The sequence below is a fragment of the Anarhichas minor genome, unplaced genomic scaffold (assembly GCF_050575085.1).
Source record: "Anarhichas minor isolate MPS153535 unplaced genomic scaffold, ASM5057508v1 ptg000053l, whole genome shotgun sequence".
NCBI classification, from domain to species: Eukaryota; Metazoa; Chordata; class Actinopteri; order Perciformes; family Anarhichadidae; genus Anarhichas; species Anarhichas minor.
The window spans coordinates 738,991-750,000 of record NW_027466499.1 but is presented as its reverse complement, the minus strand read 5'-3'; the positions used below and the strand labels follow the sequence as shown (position 1 = coordinate 750,000).

At 42.6% G+C, this 11,010-nt stretch overlaps 2 protein-coding genes across 3 annotated transcripts in view; one reads left to right on the top strand and one right to left on the bottom strand.

The window, feature by feature from the left end:
• Window positions 1–1,065, bottom strand: part of cdc42se1 (CDC42 small effector 1) — a 17,316-nt gene extending 16,251 nt beyond the window's left edge. The window contains exon 1 of the mRNA XM_076075603.1: window positions 885–1,065. The gene's annotated coding sequence lies outside the window, so the exon portion shown is untranslated. The remainder of the gene's footprint in view (window positions 1–884) is intronic.
• Window positions 1,066–3,003: 1,938 nt separating this feature from the next.
• mllt11 (MLLT11 transcription factor 7 cofactor) lies at window positions 3,004–10,504 on the top strand. Of its 2 annotated transcripts, none has more exons than XM_076075607.1 (3): window positions 3,004–3,112; window positions 8,076–8,251; window positions 10,415–10,504. In XM_076075607.1, exons 2-3 carry the CDS (start codon window positions 8,087–8,089, stop codon window positions 10,484–10,486), a joined length of 237 nt encoding a protein of 78 aa, XP_075931722.1. In that variant the 5' UTR covers window positions 3,004–3,112; window positions 8,076–8,086; the 3' UTR covers window positions 10,487–10,504. The 2 variants fall into 2 exon arrangements, with proteins under 2 accessions (XP_075931722.1, XP_075931721.1); XM_076075606.1 differs by having other exon boundaries at window positions 9,217–10,504.
• The last annotated feature ends 506 nt before the right edge of the window (window positions 10,505–11,010 follow it).

Here is an 11,010-nt window from a genome sequence, read left to right as displayed (position 1 = left end):
CAGAGTCCTTAAATGTGAAAAAGTGACTCATAATGAAGCGGTTTGTGATTCAGACTCAGATCGTCTCTGAACTGACTCCAGACCTGTCACCGTGTTTCAGAGACAGGACACTTTTAGCTCCTGAAGCATTTTATCTGAATTGCTCCTGATCTCTGCAGCTAGGCTAGATGGAGCTAGGCTAACAGTTTCCCCCTGCTTCCAGTCTTTGTGCTAAGCTAAGCTAAGCTAACCACATCCTGGACACAAAGTGATGAAACTTATTGTCTGACACACAGATTTAGTTGATGAAAGAAAGAAGAAATTCAAACTACCTGAAGACTCAAAAATACAAACTAGCAAAGATGCTAATGAGAGCAACACCGGTGTGACAGTTAATTCTGCCCCCCATCAGATTTTGTGACCTGATTAAGAACCAAAGGACGGTTAACAGAAAACAGTGTAAAATAAACAGCAAAGGACTTTATATTTTACTGTACATTTTAATATGTTTCTACTTTTTGCACTGTGTTGATTGTTAATGTGATGCACCACTCGTCATGTCAAATTCCTTGTATGTGCAACTTACCGTGGCAATAAACAGTTCTGATTCTGATTCTGACTCAATAATCCCTTAATTTACACTCATATTTAAATAAATGTGTTATTATTTCTTTAAAAATCAAAAGTCTGCAGGTTTATTAACTTGTTATTACATGTGTTCTAGTTGTAATAAGTATAATAGATTAAATAAAACCCTTAAAGTGTCTTCGTTTCATTTAAAATGTCTCACAGAGAAGTCTCCTTCACCTGAAGGAGAGAGCAGAGCTCTGTCCTCTCTTTGGAGCTGAAGTTCTTTAGCTGCATGTTGACGTGAAGATGAAGCAGATTGAAGAATAAAGACTCACCGGAGGAGATCAGACAGGAAGCAGAGCGTCGGACTGGAAGCTGCAGACTGAGACCAGAACCAGCTGTAGACCAGAGTCTCTCTCTCTCTGTCTCTCTCTCTCTCTCTCTGTCTCTCTGTCTCTCTCTTTCTCTCTCTCTCCCTCTCTCTCTCTCTCTCTCTCTCTGTCTCTCTCTCTATCTCTCTCTCTCTCTCGCTCTCTCTTTGAGGTGTGGCTCCAACCAGGAAACTGACACAGATTTCCTCTCAAGGACTTCCTTTTCTCTCTCTCTCTCTCTGTTTGTTTCCAGTCAAACAGCTCCTCCTGCTGACTCAGCACACTCGGTACATTTATGTTTCATGTTTCATATTTCTATTTTTTACAACATAAAAACAAAGAAGAAGAGTCCACGTGAGGATGACGAAGGTCCAGGATGAAGGTTAGAGTACTGGAGTCAAAGCACAATAGAGAACAATAGAACAGCTTTAACATTAAAGGGTCCCCCAGCTCTTAAAGGGACAGTGGTGATGTTCAGATGTGTGAGTGTGTGTGTTTGTGTGTGTGTGTGGGTGTGAGTGTGTGTGTGTGTGTGTGTGGGTGTGAGTGTGTGTGTGTGTGTGTGTGTGAGAGCCAGAAACATATACCGAACACACCGGAAATTAGCACGTCTTTCAAAATAAATGTGTAACTTTTGAAGCTCAAACTAAGCATGTCTTCTTAAATATTGTTAAAATAACAATATCAATTAAATATCATATTTCATATTCATTTATTAATCCTTACATTTAACATATATAAAAATATACACTTAGAACTAAAACATTTAACACGTTTTTCTATCTTCTTCATTTTGATTTTAATATTGATGGTTTTTTACTTCCTCTTTAACCAGCACAACATATAGCATGTTTACACTTTTTAGAACCATCATAATGTGAATTGTTTTATTTTATGATAGCTGTGATTTAACATATAAACTGTTTAGAGTTAGACACTTTGTTTAAAATAGTCACTTGAGCCTTACAGTGCTTCTGGTTCTAGCAGGATCAAACCAGTTACCACCAGTTACATTCTGTGTCAGCTCTAGAGAGAGGAGGACTCATGTGTGAGTGACACATGAAATGAAGGAGGTGCCAGCCTTAGAGCAGCATAAAAAGCAGCAGGAAAACTGTGAGATTGGGGCTTCTCCCCCAACTAGAGAATGGAAAAGTCAGAGAGCTGACTGAAGAATACCTCATTACAAAATCAGTGAAGGCTGACAGAGAGGAATGCTAGAGTTAGTTCTTGTAGCCACTGTAACCATTTCATTGAATTGAAATTGTTGTATGTGAATCTTGTATGAAAACCAGAAATAAAAACACAGCCTTACATTTAGTAAGAGATTGAAACCAAAACAGTGTTCTGGTCCTTTAGAACCATGTACCCCTCTTCCCCTGTCCGTTAACGGTGCGATAAGATGTGACGACTGAAACATGCAGAGGAGCTTAAGGTGAGTTCTCTGGGTGAAGACTTGGCAGTGTTAGTCATAAATGGTGAGAATGTTCACAATAGGCAATAGTAAAGTATAGACGATGTACACTTTAAGGTGTTTTACAACTAAAAGTTTATTGTTTTTATTGTTATTTCTTTTGTGTTTCTGTTCATTCACTGTTTTTTTTTATGCTTACTAGTTATTTTATTATAGTTTGTTTTAACTATGTTTTTTACTATGTACTGGCTCTGTGGCACTCTGAGATTTGTTTTATGAAAAGTGCGTTACAAATAAAATGCATTATTATTATTATTATTATTATTATTACCTCATACTACATAATAAAGTATTTTGGTAACATTAATATGATATTTGATTATTGCTCTGCGTGCCTTTAAACTGTTTCATGTTTCATTATTTCAGGGACTACAGATCAAATAATAAAAATGAAATATTAACTTATGTTTAAAATCACTTAAACAGGCTTTTTTCTCTCTAATGTGTAAACATGTTGGAGTGTGTTTATTAAAATCATAAATGAGTTAATCTACTAAAGAGAGAAAAAAGTAAAAGCACGAACTACCCAGGGCTTTTATTTTGAAAAGTCCAAACGGAAACCCTGGTGTATATTCAGGTGAGCTTGACGCGTGCGCAGAGCTCTTTTAACCTGCAGCAGCAGAGCATCAGCGTCTGAAGCGACAGAGGGGAAAGAGGCAGAAGAACAAAGAAGAAGAAGAAACTCTCAGAAACCTTTTATTTTCTCACCGGAAACACGGAGGTAAACACACGTCACTCACGTACCATCCTTTCATGTTGACCGACACGTTCCGTCAGAGGAACCTGCTGCTCATTAAACCCTTTAAAAAGACAAACGTCATGTCAACATCTGAATATTTAACGTTCAAATCTGAATATTTAAGTTTGATTTAATGTCAGTAAATCATCGTGTAAATTCGGCTTTTATCGGCTGCATCATCGGCGCGTGCATGAGCCAGAAGAAGCCGATGATGAGCCAACGCCTCTAAAACAACCAATCAATGAGATCAATGCATCCCTCAGTTTAAACACATAATCAATAACAGAAACAAATTAATATATATGAATCATAAATCATTGTGTCGTCGGTCATCATCAGAATGAGACTGTGGACCAACAGAATAAAGCAGAACGTTAAATCCTTATTCTGGTGATGGTAGTCTGGTGAAGGTAGTCTGGTGAAGGTAGTCTGGTGATGGTAGTCTGTGATGGTAGTCTGTGATGGTAGTCTGTGATGGTAGTCTGGTGAAGGTAGTCTGGTGAAGGTAGTCTGTGATGGTAGTCTGTGATGGTAGTCTGGTGAAGGTAGTCTGTGAAGGTAGTCTGGTGATGGTAGTCTGTGATGGTAGTCTGGTGATGGTAGTCTGGTGATGGTAGTCTGTGATGGTAGTCTGGTGAAGGTAGTCTGGTGAAGGTAGTCTGGTGATGGTAGTCTGTGATGGTAGTCTGGTGAAGGTAGTCTGGTGATGGTAGTCTGGTGATGGTAGCCTGGTGATGGTAGCCTGGTGAAGGTAGTCTGGTGAAGGTAGTCTGGTGATGGTAGTCTGTGATGGTAGTCTGGTGAAGGTAGTCTGGTGAAGGTAGTCTGGTGATGGTAGTCTGTGATGGTAGTCTGTGATGGTAGTCTGGTGAAGGTAGTCTGTGAAGGTAGTCTGGTGATGGTAGTCTGTGATGGTAGTCTGGTGATGGTAGTCTGGTGATGGTAGTCTGTGATGGTAGTCTGGTGAAGGTAGTCTGGTGAAGGTAGTCTGGTGATGGTAGTCTGTGATGGTAGTCTGGTGAAGGTAGTCTGGTGATGGTAGTCTGGTGATGGTAGCCTGGTGATGGTAGCCTGGTGAAGGTAGTCTGGTGAAGGTAGTCTGGTGATTGTAGTCTGTGAAGGTAGTCTGGTGATGGTAGCCTGGTGATGGTAGCCTGGTGAAGGTAGTCTGGTGATGGTAGTCTGTGATGGTAGTCTGGTGAAGGTAGTCTGGTGATGGTAGTCTGGTGATGGTAGCCTGGTGAAGGTAGCCTGGTGAAGGTAGTCTGGTGAAGGTAGTCTGGTGATGGTAGTCTGTGAAGGTAGTCTGGTGATGGTAGCCTGGTGATGGTAGCCTGGTGAAGGTAGTCTGGTGATGGTAGTCTGGTGATGGTAGTCTGTGATGGTAGTCTGGTGATGGTAGTCTGGTGATGGTAGCCTGGTGATGGTAGCCTGGTGAAGGTAGTCTGGTGAAGGTAGTCTGGTGATGGTAGCCTGGTGATGGTAGTCTGGTGAAGGTAGTCTGTGAAGGTAGTCTGTGATGGTAGTCTGGTGATGGTAGTCTGGTGAAGGTAGTCTGTGAAGGTAGTCTGGTGAAGGTCGTCTGGTGATGGTCGTCTGGTGAAGGTAGTCTGTGAAGGTCGTCTGGTGATGGTAGTCTGGTGATGGTAGCCTGGTGAAGGTAGTCTGGTGATGGTAGTCTGGTGATGGTAGTCTGGTGAAGGTAGTCTGGTGAAGGTAGTCTGGTGATGGTAGTCTGTGAAGGTAGTCTGGTGATGGTAGCCTGGTGAAGGTAGTCTGGTGAAGGTAGTCTGGTGAAGGTAGTCTGTGATGGTAGTCTGGTGATGGTAGTCTGGTGAAGGTAGTCTGGTGAAGGTAGTCTGGTGATGGTAGTCTGTGAAGGTAGTCTGGTGATGGTAGCCTGGTGATGGTAGCCTGGTGAAGGTAGTCTGGTGAAGGTAGTCTGGTGAAGGTAGTCTGTGATGGTAGTCTGTGAAGGTAGTCTGGTGAAGGTCGTCTGGTGATGGTAGTCTGGTGAAGGTAGTCTGGTGAAGGTAGTCTGGTGAAGGTAGTCTGTGATGGTAGTCTGTGAAGGTAGTCTGGTGAAGGTCGTCTGGTGAAGGTCGTCTGGTGATGGTAGTCTGGTGATGGTAGTCTGGTGATGGTAGCCTGGTGAAGGTAGTCTGGTGATGGTAGTCTGGTGATGGTAGTCTGTGAAGGTAGTCTGGTGAAGGTAGTCTGTGATGGTAGTCTGTGATGGCAGTCTGTGAAGGTAGTCTGGTGAAGGTCGTCTGGTGATGGTAGTCTGGTGAAGGTAGTCTGTGAAGGTCGTCTGGTGATAGTAGTCTGGTGATGGTAGTCTGGTGATGGTAGTCTGGTGATGGTAGCCTGGTGATGGTAGTCTGGTGATGGTAGCCTGGTGAAGGTAGTCTGGTGATGGTAGCCTGGTGAAGGTAGTCTGGTGAAGGTAGTCTGGTGAAGGTAGTCTGTGATGGTAGTCTGTGAAGGTAGTCTGGTGAAGGTCATCTGGTGAAGGTCATCTGGTGAAGGTAGTCTGTGAAGGTCGTCTGGTGATGGTAGTCTGGTGATGGTAGTCTGGTGATGGTAGCCTGGTGAAGGTAGTCTGGTGAAGGTAGTCTGGTGATGGTAGTCTGGTGATGGTAGTCTGTGAAGGTAGTCTGGTGAAGGTAGTCTGGTGAAGGTAGTCTGTGATGGTAGTCTGGTGAAGGTAGTCTGGTGATGGTAGCCTGGTGATGGTAGCCTGGTGAAGGTAGTCTGGTGAAGGTAGTCTGGTGATGGTAGTCTGTGAAGGTAGTCTGGTGATGGTAGCCTGGTGATGGTAGCCTGGTGAAGGTAGTCTGGTGATGGTAGTCTGGTGATGGTAGTCTGGTGAAGGTAGTCTGGTGATGGTAGTCTGGTGATGGTAGCCTGGTGATGGTAGTCTGGTGAAGGTAGTCTGGTGATGGTAGTCTGTGAAGGTAGTCTGGTGATGGTAGCCTGGTGATGGTAGCCTGGTGAAGGTAGCCTGGTGAAGGTAGTCTGGTGAAGGTCGTCTGGTGATGGTAGTCTGGTGAAGGTAGTCTGTGAAGGTCGTCTGGTGATGGTAGTCTGGTGATGGTAGCCTGGTGAAGGTAGTCTGGTGAAGGTAGTCTGGTGAAGGTAGTCTGGTGATGGTAGTCTGGTGATGGTAGTCTGTGAAGGTAGTCTGGTGAAGGTAGTCTGGTGAAGGTAGTCTGGTGATGGTAGTCTGTGAAGGTAGTCTGGTGATGGTAGCCTGGTGATGGTAGCCTGGTGAAGGTAGTCTGGTGAAGGTAGTCTGGTGAAGGTAGTCTGTGATGGTAGTCTGTGAAGGTAGTCTGGTGAAGGTCGTCTGGTGATGGTAGTCTGGTGAAGGTAGTCTGGTGAAGGTAGTCTGTGATGGTAGTCTGTGAAGGTAGTCTGGTGAAGGTCGTCTGGTGATGGTAGTCTGTGAAGGTAGTCTGGTGAAGGTAGTCTGGTGAAGGTAGTCTGTGATGGTAGTCTGTGATGGTAGTCTGTGAAGGTAGTCTGGTGAAGGTCGTCTGGTGATGGTAGTCTGGTGAAGGTAGTCTGTGAAGGTCGTCTGGTGATAGTAGTCTGGTGATGGTAGTCTGGTGATGGTAGCCTGGTGATGGTAGTCTGGTGATGGTAGTCTGGTGATGGTAGCCTGGTGAAGGTAGTCTGATGAAGGTAGTCTGGTGATGGTAGCCTGGTGAAGGTAGTCTGGTGAAGGTAGTCTGTGATGGTAGTCTGTGAAGGTAGTCTGGTGAAGGTCATCTGGTGAAGGTAGTCTGTGAAGGTCGTCTGGTGATGGTAGTCTGGTGATGGTAGTCTGGTGATGGTAGCCTGGTGAAGGTAGTCTGGTGATGGTAGTCTGGTGATGGTAGTCTGTGAAGGTAGTCTGGTGAAGGTAGTCTGTGATGGTAGTCTGTGATGGTAGTCTGTGAAGGTAGTCTGGTGAAGGTCGTCTGGTGATGGTAGTCTGGTGAAGGTAGTCTGTGAAGGTCGTCTGGTGATAGTAGTCTGGTGATGGTAGTCTGGTGATGGTAGCCTGGTGATGGTAGTCTGGTGATGGTAGTCTGTGAAGGTAGTCTGGTGAAGGTCGTCCGGTGATGGTAGTCTGGTGAAGGTAGTCTGTGAAGGTCGTCTGGTGATAGTAGTCTGGTGATGGTAGTCTGGTGATGGTAGCCTGGTGATGGTAGTCTGGTGATGGTAGTCTGGTGATGGTAGTCTGTGATGGCAGTCTGGTGATGGTAGTCTGGTGATGGTAGCCTGGTGATGGTAGTCTCGTGAAGGTAGTCCGGTGAAGGTAGTCTGGTGATGGTAGTCTGGTGATGATAGTCTGGTGATGGTAGTCTGGTGAAGGTGGTCTGTGAAGGAACCATCAGGAGGTTTATTTCAGGCCGCAGGGACATCATGACCCAGTTTCTGTTTTAGACTCACTGGAAGAGTCTGAATATAAATATACATACATATTTAAATATGTTTGTGTGTATTTATAACAGTTATAATTAAGACATACAAGTATAAATATAGATTATATTATAATATATAACACGTTGATCTGATGGTCTGCTGCTTTAACTCTGAGGCGTTCATGGCCTGTTGTATTTCTCAGCTCTATTAAAGGAGGAGTCAGCTGTGGTTCGATCAGTGATCAGCTGATAATCCAGATGTTGTTTGTTTGTCTGAATGTTGAATGAAATTTCTCTAACAGAAAGTCTGTTAGTTTAGTTTAAACTCAAGTCTCTTTATAAAAATAGAGTTGTGAGGTCTGTAAACACGTTGAAGACTAAAAATAAAACCAAGTTTAAAATAAACTGGAGAGATTTACTGACCTGACAGACAAAAAGAGGCAGACAGAGAGACTGACAGACAGAGAGACAGAGACAGTCGTCTTTGTGTTTTTATATTTCGTGTTGTAAACTTCCCGTTTCTTTCCCTTCAGACTGAAACACGATGCAGAAATCCAGAAGTCAGTACGACTCCTTCCTGTTCTGGAGGCAGCCAATTGCAGCCCTCGACCTGTCGGAGCTGGAGGACATCGGCTTGACTGGCGCTCTGCCGGCCAATAGCATCAAAGGAAAGGACAAGTCGTCCACGCTGAGGACTAAGAATGAGGAGGTGAGGGGACGGACCCATTCAGACCGGTTCAGACCGATCCAGACCAGTCCGGACCGATCCGGACCGGTTTAGACCGAACCAGATTGATCCTGATCGATCCAGACCCATCCAGACCAGTCCAGATCGATCCTGACCGATCTAGATCGATCCAGACCCATCTAGGCCGGTTCAGACCGATCCAGACCAGTCCGGACCGATCCAGACCGGTTTAGACTGAACCAGATCGATCCTGACCGATCTAGATCGATTATGAAGGCAAATCACTGTCAAAATCCGAGAGCGCAAATGACGAGCGCTTTTACGTCACTCCGCGAGCAGAATTCACTCTCGCGCGAGCAAAAGTCGCTCGCGAGGCTTTTTCCTGCTCGCTCGCTCGCAGTTTTTCTTTTTGACAGTAAGTGGGCGGACCCAGTCGCCATTGTATCTCTACATCTAATTGATAAAATATGCGCGCGGCTGTTTGATTTTCGCGCGCGCATGGATCTCATTTGCGCTCTCGGATTTTGACAGTGATTTGCCTTCATAATCGATCCAGACCCATCCAGGCCGGTTCAGACTGATCTGTATCCATTTTATTTCAACATATTAGGTTTTTATTTAACTAACCTTTAAGAGGTTCTAAATTCTGTGTTCTCTTCCTTTCTTTGCTCTTTAATAATCTGTCTGTCTGCCTGTCTGTCTGTCTGTCTGTCTGTCTGTCTGCCTCTCTGTCTGTCTGTCTGTCTCTCTGTCTGTCTCCCTGCCTGTCTGACTGTCTGTCTCTGTCTCTCTGTGTGTCTCCCTGCCTGTCTGTCTCTGTCTGTCTCTCTGTCTGTCTCTCTGACTGTCTGTCTGTCTGTCTCCCTGCCTGTCTGTCTCTCTGTCTGTCTCTCTGTCTCTCTGACTGACTGTCTGTCTGTCTCTCTGACTGACTGTCTCTCTGTCTGTCTCTCTGAATGTCTCTCTGACTGTCTGTCTGTTTGCAGGGTGAGATGACTGAGTTTTCGTCCTTTAATTATTGGAGAGCTCCGATCGCCGACGTGGACGCTCTGCTGGCCGACCTCAAGCTGCTGCTCTGAAACACATCACCTGACCTCTGACCCCTGACCCCAGATCAGCCCTATGTGACTGTTTCAGGAAGTCACCAAAATAAGAGCGTGGTTTTCACATTAAAAGCGTGCGGACAGAGGGCTGCAGAGACTGATCCTGGTTCAGATTCAACTCCCACAGCTTCGTGTCTGATTCTGAATCTTCTGTCTGAACTTTATTATTATTATTATTATTATTATTATTATTATACATCAACAGTGTGTTTATAACCAGGAGTCTGTATCCCAACGTGAGTCCAGCTTCATCCGTCTCTCTTCCGGTCTTAATTATAACTATAATAACTATTATAAGTCATGAAGCTGGTTATCAATAAGAGAACACATGCTTGATGAAACATAAACCCACTGGATTAGAATAAAACAGTTTGAAATCTGGTTTAATTAGTTTTAATGCTGTAAACATACAAACACACAGAGGACAGTTTATTTATTGTTATTAATAATAATAATGAACAGTTTTATAAATGTTTCATCATTGAAATAAGTCAAAATGAGAGTCGTAACGTTTTATGATTAATTAATTATTTATTAACATATTATAATTTAAATGTAACCAGCGTCCCTGAACTCACTGTGTGATACAGATCCAGGTCACCTGACCTCAGACCTGCACCCAGACCTGATCTCAGACCTGCACCCAGACCTTCTGAGGTGGACAAAATACCAGAAACACTATTGATCTCTGATTCTCACTGATTGAACAAATGTTTTTCTGTCACATTAATTAATTAATTAATTTATAGGAGGTGATGTGTTCAAAGCCTCTGAGACTACAGTTTTTATCTGTTTCCATTCGTGCCTTTGTTTTTTTCTGACTCTGAGCTGACGTCATATCATTGATTCATTTATTTATGTATTTCTGACTCTGAGCTATGACGTCATCTCATTGAATCATTTATTTATGTATTTCTGACTCTGAGCTATGACGTCATCTCATTGAATCATTTATTTATGTATTTCTGACTCTGAGCTATGACGTCATATCATTGATTAATTTATTCATGTATTTCTGACCCTGAGCTATGACGTCATCTCATTGATTCATTTATTTATGTATTTCTCATGTTTTTCTCAGCGGACATCACGGATCCACCAGAAGGAAAAACAACAGCTGATCTTATCAGAATGTAAACGCTGCCAACAATAAAAGATTATGTCCACTTTTTATGGATCACGTTCATCATTATTATTTATATCATTCACTTGTTTTCCACAGAAAAGAAAAATGTTTTATTTCACATGTTTAAAAAAGATCTTTAATTAATAAACATTAAGAGAAATGAATTTAGTGACCGACATAATAAAGTACAATCTTTATTTGTAGTTAAGTACAACAGTCAAACAACATGAACAAATAATTATTGAAACAAATATGTAAATAAAAATAAAATTCCACCAAAAAATTAAGAAAAAGGTTTAAAAAACTATAATAAAATAAAATACAATAAACACAAGAGCTCTTATATTTAGATTGTGCATTTGGTAATTAAATCAACTAAATAATATAAATTATACTTGTTTGTCCTCCACATTCATTCTATACTAAATATTTTATTGTAAAATATTCTAAATATTTTAAAAACCAAACGTAAATGCCAGGAGATAAATAAATATATATATATATATAAATATTCCAGATATAACATGTTTTCTGCTGATGAATTAATATCT

Bases quoted from the DNA above. Each gene is read 5' to 3' on its own strand.
- mllt11 (XM_076075606.1), top strand. From the start codon at position 8,087: ATGCAGAAATCCAGAAGTCAGTACGACTCCTTCCTGTTCTGGAGGCAG. The intron at 8,252-9,216 runs GTGAGGGGACGG...GTCTGTTTGCAG, and splicing joins TGAGGACTAAGAATGAGGAG to GGTGAGATGACTGAGTTTTC.